Source organism: Schistocerca nitens, chromosome 6, assembly GCF_023898315.1.
Source record: "Schistocerca nitens isolate TAMUIC-IGC-003100 chromosome 6, iqSchNite1.1, whole genome shotgun sequence".
Classification (NCBI taxonomy): Eukaryota; Metazoa; Arthropoda; class Insecta; order Orthoptera; family Acrididae; genus Schistocerca; species Schistocerca nitens.
The window spans coordinates 617,867,002-617,881,365 of NC_064619.1; the positions used below are offsets into that span (position 1 = coordinate 617,867,002).

The 14,364-nt window shown below is 37.6% G+C and overlaps 1 protein-coding gene across 1 annotated transcript in view; it reads right to left on the minus strand.

Annotated features, from left to right (window-relative positions):
- Positions 1-1,252: 1,252 nt before the first annotated feature.
- LOC126262563 (arrestin domain-containing protein 17) overlaps positions 1,253-14,364 on the minus strand; it is a 199,478-nt gene continuing 186,366 nt past the window's right edge. The window contains exons 5-6 of the mRNA XM_049959263.1: positions 7,766-7,951; positions 1,253-2,823 (exon numbers count right to left, since the gene is read on the minus strand). Of these exons, the coding sequence (XP_049815220.1) occupies positions 2,650-2,823; positions 7,766-7,951 (360 nt within the window). The 3' untranslated portion in view covers positions 1,253-2,649. The remainder of the gene's footprint in view (positions 2,824-7,765; positions 7,952-14,364) is intronic.

Here is a 14,364-nt window from a genome sequence, read left to right on the forward strand (position 1 = left end):
ATCTTCAGTTTTATCATCTCAACATTTTGAAAAAATTTGTTCTTTCTGACTGACTCACTCTACAGTTGCAGAAGGAGAGCAGAAAGACAGCAGGAAACATGTTGTAGGAACGTAAAGTCAGCACAGTACATACAGGGGAAAGTGAAATCTGCTTCGCTGACTGGTAAAGCTGTCCTTTTTCATCATCTGACAGAGTTCCATTCCCTCCAAAGCAAAGGCTTCCCGGTTCTCTCTTAATGCTCTTCTAAAATGAGCACTTTACAGCAATTCTAGGACTGCAGCTAACCTCTGCTTGTTGAAGCACCCATGTTATGACCACAAAATTTTGTGGTCTCTCTCTCTCTCTCATGAGTGAACTCACACGTTCAATTCATATTTTTCTTTTTTAGCATACACTATGGCTTTGTGGTTACCTCATTTGCCCCAGTCTCAGCCCCTCCCCAATTCATTTCTGTTAAGAAAATTTTAAGCAGTGTTGCTGGTGTTGCCAGACCAATTTTTGTAGTCAAAATATTTATAATTAATATATCAGCATTCACTGTCCTTTAACTTGTTTGTTGACTTCCCACACATTTTTCTGATATCTAATCAGAAATACTTTTCAGTTCAAGCTTTTCTTACTGCCATGACACCTCTTCTTTAATTTCTCGTAGTCAATATGCAGCTTTACTTTTTGATTATTTGTTAGCATCTCTTTTAATTCTGTGTCATTGTCAGTTCAAGAATAGTGCTAATATGTACACTCCTTCAAACCTCTTATGTACAAGACAAATCTCTGGATATTTTCCTGTAAAATTTACTCATTCCCCCATTTCTTGGAGAACAGAGGCACCAAATGCTCTCTAGTGATACTAATTCTCTCTCTGCTGTTGCATCCCATTTACAACTTCTTAGTTTACAACCTAAAATAAAATCCCATTTTTTACATATTCTACCTCAATTCATTTTTATCATGGCTTTTCCACCTGGATGTTGGTGCTCATAAAGCGTACTGTTTTTTAAGCAAGTACTTTTGTGGGTTCAATTTTGATTTACATGATGACATTTTCAAAATTCCTTTCTTTCTCCATGATTACGTTTTGCTTTTGATGGCATTCTTAGTACTCTAAGTAATACAGCTTTGCATCTCTGTCCCTTTCAGTTTATATACATTCATCATTGGTAATAACAAAAATGATAATGGTATACACAGAAATTTATCCCGGGCTGAGAAGGGTGTGTGTGTGTGGGGGGGGGGGGGGGGGGGGGAAGGACTCTAAAATTGTCATTTTGCATATAAATGATTTTGTCATTTCTAACATGTCACGTCACTAGAACTAAATCTTATAGGTGACACAAAAAAACTTATTATATCCCAGGGAATTGATGGTTATCCTCTCATCCAGCAGGGGGGAGTGGGACGGGAGGGGGGGGGGGTGGAGACAGTTCCCCCTCTTGTGGATGCCTGGGATAACCATAGTGGTTCATAGTTTTGTTCCTTGTTTGTGACTATTTCTGGATAAACAGACCACATAAACATTGTAATTCCTCCCACATACTCTTACTTACAAAATGAAAGTTACACATGGTTATGCCTTACAGTTGAAGAATCCCTTGGTAAATAATGGAAGAATTAAAGGTAACTACTCACGACACAGTTAAACTTTGGTGTTTTCAATTTGTCTGTGTACTTAATGACAGTTCAACACTTCAACTATACAGTAAGTGGCTACCTTCACTCCTCCTATTATTTATATTCCACTACAACTTTCTTTCACAGTTAGATTCCTTGATAATTCACAAAAATTTCTTTCAATATACATTTAATAATACTAATAATAATAATAATTTAGTAGCTGTAAAACAAATAGAATTAACTCTAGATATATTGATTCCTAACAATTGGCACATATGTACAGAAATATATAAAGTTTCTGAAACAATTTCTTTCCTGCCAGTTTTACATTTCTATCCACAATATTAGAATAAACACTTTCAACTGAAAAGTAGAATTCATGACTGAAGACTAGTTTATAAGTATTACAATGATATGATAGTTGTTACAGGTCAATATTACAGTTAATGACACTGTCCTATGATGCTAATAATATTGACAGATATACTAAATAAATGTGTCAAACTTTTTCCTTGATAAATGAATTGTTACTTTGTACAATAAATACTTTCACTTATTACATGTTTAGTTAGGATTAAGAACATAAATGTGGGTGTGTTTTTTTTAAGTATTAATTTACGGTGGTGTATTCACATGTACATGAGACAACAGACCTCACAAATGATAATGCTGTTCTGTTGGTATTGTTTTTAAAGCTAAACCACTAAATATTAGTTATTTATTTAAATAACTCTTGTTACATTGCTTAGTGTTTTTAACATTTGATGAATAATACTCAAACTGCCTTTGAAAAAACATTTCATGCACTCCAGTTGCTAATCAAAATGTGTCTAGTAAACTGATTACAAGAGATCATTTACTATGGGTAGAAACTTTCTAGCATTGCAAACAGTTAGTACAGTGACCTGCACTGTTTCAGACAGGCATATATCCTGGGTCTACATATCGGATCACAGCAATAAATGAAGGACTTCACAAGAAGTGCACTTGTTATTTATGACAAATTCGCAAGCACAGTCTTTACCAGTGCTATTTCAGTCAAATGTCTTCTCTTCAAGCCATGGTCGGAAAATGGGCAGTGTTGATGGATAGTGGGTGCCCTGTTTACGCTGCAGTGTGCCCTCTTGATTTCTAAATGGATATGTGGCAAGCATGATGGGTAGTTGCACCTTAATCTCCTTATCCAGGCTCTTTGGTTCTACGATGAACTGTAACAATTTAAGTATGTTAAATTGTAATTAAAAATACAGTTTCTACAAATTTGTATGAGAGCAGATCTGACAAATTAATATGGAAGACGATTTCACCCAATTAGAAGCCACAATGGCTGGAGTCTGAATAATATTTTATTTTCATGCACTCCAGTTGCTAATCAAAATCTGTCTAGTAAACTCATTACAAGAGATCATTTCCTACGGGTAGAAAGTGTCTAGCATTGCAAACAGTTAGTATAGTGACCTGCTCTGTTTCAGATGAACACATATCTTGGGTCTACGAATCAGATCACAGCAATAAATGAAGGACTTCACAAAAGATGATTTCAAACACACATCTGCATGTGTATGAATGCGTAAACAGTAAGTGTAAAGACTCATATTCCTAAAATCATACTAAAAAACTGGCTGTTATCTGTGGCTCATGCATGATTGCTTTAATAATCTAAGATCTTCTACCATATTGATATTATGGCTGCTGCACCTAAACTGAACAAATTATTTTTCTTAATTTAATATTAGGTGTAGTAATGGAATATCTTGGCTGGAAAACAAAACAACTGAACAAGTAAAGACAACTCACCGTAATCAAAAAGCATGGAGCACTCATGAGGAAGAAACAGAATACTTTAACTCACTTTTTGAACTTTCAACTTTTTGTATTTACATTCTTCTATAAAGTTAGACACATTCACGAATACGCACATGCATTTAAGTGCTTATTGGTTGTCATGGACAGAATGTGTCAAAATAACATGGAAAAAGGTAATGAGCAGGAAGAGTTACCGGTAGTGGTTACGGATATACAGGCAGAGATGACACAAACATGTCAAAAGAGGAAGCTCTCCTGGTTGCAGGTAAGGATTGTTGCATGTTGTGCATGGGGTTCAAACAAACAAACACACACACACACAGTGGGTATCTGCTCTTCTAAATGGGCAGTTCTTACTCATTCAGTGATTTAATAGAGAGTATTATAGTATATGTGTTGTATTGCATAAACAGACAATTCTCCTGCACCCCATATCCTAATTCTCCAATCACCACCACAAAGCAGCCACAAAGTAGGTCCCCACACACTACACATTATCAACTCAGAATGATGTAACCATAGCCTTTGCCACGATTTTGACCAGGTTTCATCATGTCCTGAAATGAAGAACATCCTTTCCATAATCCACAACAGTTGTCCACTTGAATGAGTGTATAATGTCAAACTATGGCTAAGAGCAATCTGTGCTCTCTCCCAATCCATTCACCCATTTCATCATGTGCCTCTCACAAGTTCCCCTGCCTGCACCAGGGTGGGCTCCCCAGTATCACATTCTGACCTCATTTCCTTGCTGCCTTTCCCTCTCAACCATCAGCCCCTCTTCACTCCACAGCTGTCTTCATTTTCCCACATCCTTGCTCCTCTAATCTGTTCACCTTATAAAACACTTCCTCCAAGGCCTTTTTCCTCTTTTATCACCAGTCAATTATTTGTTGGATATATTCCCATCTATGCTCTCATTATCCTGCAAGTAATTTTCCTTTATGTCCTAATACATGTCCTGTCATCCTACCCCTTTGTCTACTCACTGTTTTCCACATACACTTTTCCTCATTTTCTACCTTCTCAGTAGACTTAATTTTCAGCATTTTCTATAACATTTTCTCAAATACTTTGATTATCTTCTTTTCTGATTTTCCTACAGTCACTTTCACATGCTTACAATGCTGTATGCCAAACGTACATTCTCAGAAATTTCTTTCTCAAATTACGGCCTCTGTTTGATAGTAGACATCTTTTAGTGACACATGCTCTCTTTTGCTGTGGTTACCTGCATCTTATGCCTTCCTTACTTCATCTGTCATACACTACTACGCTTTCTTCACTTTGCCTACTACATGGTTCTCACTTTCAATGTTAAGTTTATTATTAGTCTCCTTTCTGCTATTTCTCATTACTTTCATCTGTCTTTGGTTTGCTCTCATACCATATTTTACTTTCATTTACTGTTCATTCCATTTAGAAGGCCCTGAAATTCTTCCTCACTTTCACTGAGGACAGCTACATCATCACACCCTTTCAAACTAAATTTTAATTTCACTTGAAGCTCTTTTTTTATTTCCATCACTGCTTCTTTGATGTATAGGTTGAAAAGTAGATGAGGAAGTCTGCATCTTAACCTTCCACCCTTTTTTGTCCAAGAACTTTGTTCTTGGTCTTCTTTTCTTATTTTTCCCTCTTGGTTGTTGTGTGCATTGTATATTACCACTCATTCCCAAAAGTTTATTTTTATTATCCTAAAAATTTCAAACATCATCTACCATTTGACATAATCAAAAACTTTTTCTAACACTATGAAAATGTTCTCATTTTTCCTAAGTCTAGCTTCCATTCTCAACATCCAAACAGTCTCTCTGATGCTTTTACCTGCCCTAATGCCAAACTAAATATCATCTAACAGAGCCTCAGTTTCCTTCTCCATCCTTCAGTATATTATACCTGTCTGCAGCTTGGATGCTTGAGATTTTAAGGTGATTGTGGGTTAATTCTCACTTTCAGGGCCATATCTGGGGGGGGGGGGGGGGGGGGGGAGGAGGAGAGTCAAACTTGACAACTATCCAACAAGTAGAAAGATTTATATGTTCAGTAAGCCAGATAAAGAAACAGTAGTGTCATGTCTCAATAAGGAACTTGAGAAACTTTTAGCTCTGGACAAGAGATTGTAGAAGAACTATGGCTGAAGTTTAAAAGAATATCCCGTAGTGCTCAGAGCCATTTGAACCATTTAAAAGAATAGTTGATTTTGCACTGGATAGAAATACATCCAGTAGAACAGTTCATGATGATACGGACCCTTGATGGTATGCGGCTGCTGTCAAGAAACTTCTAAGGGAATAGAGACTACTACATAACATATGTAAAACAAAGCATAGGGCTTCTGATGGAGAGATACTGAATGAAACACAGTTGACTGTCCTTGTGTGATGCCTACAATGACTACCATAGCAGATTACTGTTGAAAGGTCTTGCACAAAATCCAAAGAAATAGATGGATGACAACAGCAGTTGTGACACATCATATACTGGTTAGACTATCAGGACTGTGAAGAACAGGTGTATTGAGCATAAATGATAAACTAAGGTGCAACAGCCAAGCAAATATGCTATTGCAGAACATTGTCTTGACACCAGTCATCCTATGGAAATATAATAACACTGAGATTCTGGCATGCACTTCCAGCTATTGGGATAGTGTTACTAAGGAAGCAGTTGAAATTGAATTAGCATGTAACCTTGTAAGTAAAGATGGAGGTTTTTTGCTGTGCTTCTCAGGACCATGAAATGAATGGCATATGCCAGCAGACTAAGGCAAGACCCCACATTGCAATGCGCACCACAGATGCCTTTAGGGACATGCGGGTCCTGGACTAGTCTCCCAGGTCTCTTGATCTGTCACACACTGAGCACGTACAGGATGTGATGGAAAGACATATAATCCAACCAGCAATCTTTATAAGCTAACACAGGCATTGCAGTAAATTCCTCCAGATGTTATTTGCAGGCTATGAGTGTATTTGTGACCATGGATGTCAAACCTCATACTGATGTTGATAATGGGTACCAATGCTGAATGGAATCATTTAATTCTCATTATGTGACGAAAATTTCCATCACAGTGTAACAGTTTTCATGCCTCAGTGTACTTGCCATGTAGCTCACAGAACTTCCTTGCATTTGGGTAATTAGATCATTTGAAAAATGTATGGCTAATGAGGTATGTTTTTAATTTTCTTTGAATTGGGTTGGTTCCCCAAATTCTTCCTTTATATTACTATGGAAATTATTGAACACTTTTGTACTGGAGTCCATAAGTCCACTCTGAATAAGTAAATAGGTAAAGTTAACATGAACATTATATTGTATATTGATTGTGTAAAAAACAGCTCAGCTGAAACTTGCTTTTATTGTCCTCAACACAAATACATTCAAGAGTAAATATACTGGGAAGTGAGTTTGAGAATTATGAGATCCTTAAAGAGACCCATGCTATATGTGCATTTATTTACTTCATACATTATTCTCAGAAATTATTCAGCTCTATCCAGTACTTTAAGAGATTACTGCTGGCCAATAGCCATACAGTAAAAACCCATGAGAAAAGGACACAGACCTTCATTTTAAATAATTAGAAGAAATTATTAAGCCATCAAAGAGTGACTTAGAAGCAAATCAAAAAAGAATCAGAAAACCCTAAAAAGTATACATGCTCATATGGACACTCTACAATAAAACCCATCAACACAAAATTGAGACACTAAAACTCAGTGATACTTCCAGAAAGGCACAAAGAAATACACAACTGAAATAACACAAATTGGTGGACAATAGAAATTAGAGAAATAGGAGTATCAGGAACAGAAAAATCTTGAATAAAATTCAGACTAGTAAATAAAAAAAGACTCTGGATGAAGAGAGTAACATCAGAAGTATACAAACATAGAAACAAGAATAGAGATACATATAACAAAAGAAGAATCAAGTTTTACAGACACATTCACAAGATGAAAGAGAACAGAATAACAAAAAAATTCTCAAATTCATATATTCGGGCAAGGGAAAACTTAAGTGGATAAAGGAAGTTACGGATGGTCTCAAACAGCTACACGTGACAAAAGGCAACATGAAAGATCAAGAAAACTTCAGTAATACCATCAACATACAAGAACTAGAAACCACAAGACAAAAGAAGAACACAGGATCCAAGTCAACAAAAGAATGAAAACAAGAAATAACACTTGAAAAGAATTAGAGAAGAGAGAAAAAATAAAAAGAAATATTTATAAAAGTATTCCAGCACAGATACTCTAACAAATGATTTCTGAATAAACAATTATATGAGTAATATTACTGGGAAGAGTAAAGCACTGAGGAGAGACAACTCACATAGACATCATACTGGACGTTAATTAGGTGGCAACCACGCAGATTGGTGGGCGGCAGTGGCGGCACGTACAGCTGCTCCCCACGCCATTCGTCCGAGTCCCCGGGCCGCACCTTACCGCGACTCAGAGCTGCCAGCTCACGAGTTTCTGTCTGCACCACTTTATTGCGTGACACATACTGGATTGTCTGCGGGCAGCACACAAAGGCAATCAGGACACTGAAAGGATACAACTATTTGTTGTTGCAAGCTACATTATGAAGTGACTCAGCTTCCTCTTGTACGTAGGTACAACTTGTTTTGCATATTTCCACTACTTATTGTGTTGTTTTCTGATGTTAGGAGCAAATTTTTGACTGCACCAAAGCAAGCAGTGAGGATCATACGTTTGTTAACTGAGAGTCATCTCATGGGTGGATCATCAAAGAGCTAGGCATTATAACTACATCTTGAAAATCTACAGCTTACTTTCAGTACTAAAGTTCTTCATTAATAATTCATTGTAATTATAAAGAGGAAAAGCTATGTCCACAACTACAGCACTAGAAGGAAAATGAGCATTGTTACTTATTACCAAAGATATCAGTGTTCAGCAAAGATATCAGTATGCAACCACAGAAATGTCTGGTCATTTGTCCAATAACATAAAATATCTGGAAAGTATCAAAGCAAAATCTGATCTAAAATTACTTCTTCTGGGCAACCTCTACAATTTCATACTTCAATATTTAACTGAAGATGTGTAGTACATTAGTAAGTACCATTAATTTGTTGTTAAATCCATGTAAACATGCATACTTCTAATTCTCCCATCACCCCCATGAACAACATGCAAAGTGGCACATCCTTCATTGGCCAGTATTACCTCAAACAGTCACAGTTTAGCCACATCCTTTGCCAGGGCTTCAGCTACCTATCACCATGGCTAAGAATGAGGAACATCCTGCTCACAATCTTCCCACCTCTCCATACTTAACAATCATATACAACCATTCGCTCGATGAAAGAACCGTACCCAAAGACTGGAAAGTTGCACAGGTCACACCAATATTCAAGAAAGGTAGTAGGAGTAAACCACTAAATTACAGGCCCATATCATTAAAGTCGATATGCAGCAGGATTTTAGAACATATATTGTGTTCAAACATTATGAATTACCTCAAAGAAAACGGTCTATTGATATGCAGTCAACATGGGTTTAGAAAACATCTTTCCTGTGAAACACAGCTAGCTCTTTATTCACATGAAGTGTTGAGTGCTACTGACAAGGGATTTCAGATCAATTCCGTATTTCTGGATTTCCGGAAGGCTTTTGACACTCCACCACACAAGCGGCTCACAGTGAAACTGTGTGCTTATGGAATATCGTCTCAGTTATGTGACTGGTTTTGTGATTTCCTGTCAGAGAGGTCACAGTTCGTAGTAATTGACAGAAAGTCATCGAGTAAAACAGAAATGATTTCTGACGTTCCCCAAGGTAGTGTTATAGGCCCTTTGCTGTTCCTTATCTATATAAATGATTTTGGAGACAATCTGAGAAGTCGTCTTCGATTGTTTGTAGAAGACGCTGTTGTTTATGAACTAATAAAGTCATCAGAAGATCAAAACAAACTGCAAAATGATTTAGAAAAGATACATAAATGGTGCAAAAAGTGGCAGTTGACCCTAAATAACAAAAAGTGTGAGGTCATCCACATTAGTGCTAAAAGGAACTCGTTAAAACTTCGGTTACACAATAAATCAATCTAACTTAAAAGCTGTAAATTCAACTAAATACATAGGTATTACAATTACGGACAACTTAAATTGGAAGGAACACATAGAAACTGTTGTGGGGAAGGCTAACCAAAGACTGAGTTTTATTGGCAGGACACTTAGCAAATGTAACAGACTATGGAGACTGCCTACACTACGCTTGTAGGTGCTCTTTTAGAATACTGCTGCGCGGTGTGAGATCCTTACCAGGTGGGACTGACGGAGTACATAGAAAAAGTTCAAAGAAAGGCAGCATGTTTTGTATTATCATGAAATATGGGAGAGCGTGTCACAGAAATGATACAGGATTTGGGCTGGAAATCATTAAAAGAAAGGCATTTTTCGTTGCGTGGAATCTTCGCACGAAATTCCAATCACTAACTTTCTCCTCCAAATGTGAAAATATTTTGTTGGCACCGACCTACATTGGGAGGAATGATCACCATGATAAAATAAGGGAAATCAGAGCTCGTACAGAAAGATATAGGTGTTCATTCTTTCCGCTTGCTATACGAGACTGGGATAATAGATAATTGTGAAGGTGGTTCGATGAACCCTCTGCCAGGCACTTGAATGTGATTTGCAGAGTATACATATAGATGTAGATAGAACGTGGCACTGCATCACCCACGCCCATCCTTATGCAATACCTACTCCCATACCCTTGCCATATGGCTCGTATCCCAGTAGAAGACTTAAACTGAAGCCCTGCCCTATGCACCCTTCCAGCACATCCTATTTCAGTCCCGCCACAGGCGCATCCCACCCTATCCGAAACAAGGCCATCTGCGAATGCAGTCATGTTATATGACAGCTCTGTTATAACTGTTGCACAGCCTTTTACGTGAATATGAGCATCACGATATTAAAAGTAGAAAAAACTACTTCTAGCTTTTGGAACTGTTAGTTCCTTCATCAGGGAGGAAAGAGGGACCAGTTTGGAAACACTGGTAAAAGTCCCTATGAGGAATGAAGAACACAGTACAACATCCAGTCCCATTTTGTTACCAGTCCCAACTACTTGCAGTGATTTAGCTGTAAAACCAATGGTCAGTAGCTTATCTGACAATGATGACCAAATGTTAACAGCGCAATATACTGACCAGTTAGGTACAGATTACAGAGGAAAAGTATCACAGAATTGTAAAAAGTGACTTGATCATGGCATTTAGACAGAAATTTCAGGAAGAACACTGGGGAGCAACTTAACCTTTTCTCAAGCATACTCATGCACAACTTTGAGTCTTGTTTCCCCATACTACAAATATGGATAAAACTGCAAAGTAAAATACATCTAGAAAGCTGAAAGTAAACAAAGCATCTCTAATTACAAACCTTTTTCACTCTTCAAAAGCACATAAAGTTGCCCATAACAAAAAAACTGACTCATTTAACTGTGCAGAAATTGTTAACTGTTTCTCAGTTTCGCTTTCATAAGAGATTCTCCACAGAGAAAGCAATATGAGACTTCCCCAGTGAAGTCCTGCTAGAGCATTTTATCATGTGCATCACAAAAATCTACGTCACAAACTAAAGTGTTATGGCATTAATGGTCTCCCTCCTATGTGGACAGACTCTTACCTTCACATCAGAAAGCAGAGTGTCTTACTGACAGATTGTGTCACAGGTTTGCAACTAACCTCATAATGGGGGAACATAAGGTGGAGTACCGTAAGTACCAACTTGGCCTGCACTTGTTCTTAACCTATATATAAATGAGCTCCCAATCACTTTAAATGGTGTTTCAGAAAGAATGTTTGCTGATGACACAACAACAATAGCCTAGTTTATGACAGCTGAAGAGACCTATATGTGAAGCATGGGTAGCAGTTTAGGTCTTAATATAACAAAGCAAAACTGACCTTCTGGCACCAGAAGTTGGCATTAATGGTCACAGCTTATAAATTAAACAAACATATAGCAAGATAAAATGATGGGAGATGGACTTAACAGATTCTGTATTGGTTTTTCCCACAATAATGGAAGATAGCTAGATGACAAAAGGAAAAAGGAGGACAAACTTGGATGTGGAAATCTGAAGATTGTAATGTATGAATAATTTTGGAAGAAGCCTATTTCCAGCAGTAGATACTGAATGGCCATTGATTAGGATGATGATGGTGACTGACTCATTTCATATCTCTGAAGGTTCGTCTTCTTCATGGGACCTATGTAACACAATCAATGAATTAATTAATTACTTTGTATTTTAGATTTTTGATCATTTCTGCTTGTATCCTAAAGTTACAAACGAGGTCTGTTCAGAAAATTCTGTACCATTCACAATTTCGCACCGACGGTGTCTTGGAGCGAAATGCAGTTGGCGTGCCTGCGCACCCCTGTGTTTAATGTGTAACTGCTGGAAGTTTCATTTTTGTATATCTGTTAGTTATTGTTCAGTGCTGTATTGAGTAGAACAATGCACTGCACAATTCTCGAACTTCAAGATGGCAGAGTTAGAGGAGTAACGCGTCTGCATTAAATATTGCGTGAAACTCAAGAAACCCTCTACAGAGACTCACCAAATGTTGCAGGAAGCCTACGGCAATGGGTGCTTAAGCCGTACTCGGTGTTACAAATCAGCCAGATGGAAGTTAAAGATGATCCTTGGTCAGGACACTCTTCAGTGTTTACCGACAACGCTCACGTCAGGAACATCAATGAAAATGTGCGTGCCAATCAAAGACTGACAGTCTGAGAGATTGCAGAAGAATGTAATATTTCAGTTGGATCATATCATGAAATCCTGACACAGTAACTTGGAATGTATCATGTTGCTGCCAAGTTGGTCTCATGGCTCATGAGTCAACACCAGAATGACCTTCCCATCACAGTCTGTGAAGAGCTTTTGGATTGTGCAAATTAGAACAATATGCTCTGTCAGAGAATCATAACTGGTGATCAGAGGTGGGTCTACAGTTATGATGATAAGACACTGAAAGGACAAAAATTTTCAACGATAGATGAGATAAAGGAAAATTCAGAGATGGTGCTTCATGAGCGCGTGCGCACGCACGCGCACGCGCGTACACACACACACACACACACACACACACACACACACACACACACACACACAAAGAAAGAGCCACTGATATTGTCCTGTCTTTAATGCCTCTGTCTGCCACTATCAAGGGTTGTTTGATGATGTGATTGAAGAAGAAACAGGAGTCGACAGGGAACAGATAGGGCATCCATCACTAGATTCAGAATTTAAAAGAAGAGTGGATGAATTAAGATCAAATAAGGCAGAAAGGATAGATCAAAATGCCTGAGGGAAGTGACAACTAAATGATATGATGTATAGAATGTATGAGACTGGCAGCATACCATCAGACTTTCAGAAAAACATCATCCACACAATTCCAAAGATAGCAGGCACTGACAAGTGCGAGAATTATCACACAATCAGCTTAACAACTCATGCACCTAAGTTGCTGACAAGAATAATATAAATAAGAATGGACATGAAAAGTGAGAGTCTGTTAACTGACAATCAGTTTGGCTTTAGGAAAGGTAAAGGCTCCTCCAGGGAGGCAGTCCTGATGTGGTTGATAATGGAGGCAAGGATGAAGAAAAATCAACACTTATTCATAGGATATATTGACTTGGAAAAAGCATTTGAAACTGAAATCGTGCAAGAAGTTTGAAATTCTGAGAAAAATTTGGTTAAGTATAGGCAAAGGTGGGTAATATACAGTTCATACAACAACCAAAAAGAACGATAAGACTGGAAGACTAAGAATGAAGTCCTCACATTAAAAAGAGTGTAAGACAGGGATGTAGTCTTTTGACCCTATTGTTCAATCTGTACATTGAAGAAGCTATGACAGAAATAACAGGAAGTTTCAAGAGTGGGATTAAAATTCAAGGTGAAAGTATATCAATGATAAGATTTTCTGATTCTCAGTGAAAGTGAAGAATTTTTACAGGATCTGCTGAATGGAATGAACAGTCTAATGAATACAGAATATGAATTGACAGTAAATCGAAGAAAGACATAAGTAATGAGATGTAGCAGAAATGAGAACAGCGAGAAACTTAACGTCAGAACTGGGGATCACGACGCAGACAAAGTTTAGGAATTCTGCAACCTAGGCAGCAAAATAACATGTGATGGATAGAGCAAGGACATAAAAATCAGAGAAGCACTGACAATAATGTCATTTTTGTCCAAGAAACATAGGCCTTCATTTGAGGAAGAAATTTCTAACATTTGTAGCATAGCATTGTATGGTAGTGAAACATGGACTGTGTGAAAGCCAGAACAGAAAAAAATTGAAGCATTTACGAAGTGGTGTGAATGCTGAAAATTAGTTAAGTGATAAGGTAAGGAATGAGGAGGTTCTTCACAGAATCATTGTGGAAAGAACATATGGGAAACACTGACAAGATGAAGGAACAGGATGATAGCACGTATGCTGAGACATTAGGGAATAGCTTTCATGTTATTAACGGGAGTTGTAGAGTACTGCTGGGGCAGACAGAGATTGGAATACATACAGCAAATAATTGAAGACATAAGTTGCAGGTGCTACTCTGAAATGAAAATTTGAAACATGAATGAAACTCGTAATGGGTCACATCAAACCAGTCGGATGACTGATGACTCTCTGTGCAATTTACGGCACAAGGGACATGGTGATGAGAAGAGTGGTACTCAAGAACATACCCCAAAAAAACATGAAGTAAAGTTCTTACAATAAATATTCCATTTATGACATGGGTTAATGCATATTTGGGCAGTAATTTCTGAAATACTATGAACTATACAAAAAAACAACTTTGAAAAATATCACATTTTTATGTTGCACGGAGCTGAACTTTTAACATGATCAAGAAAACT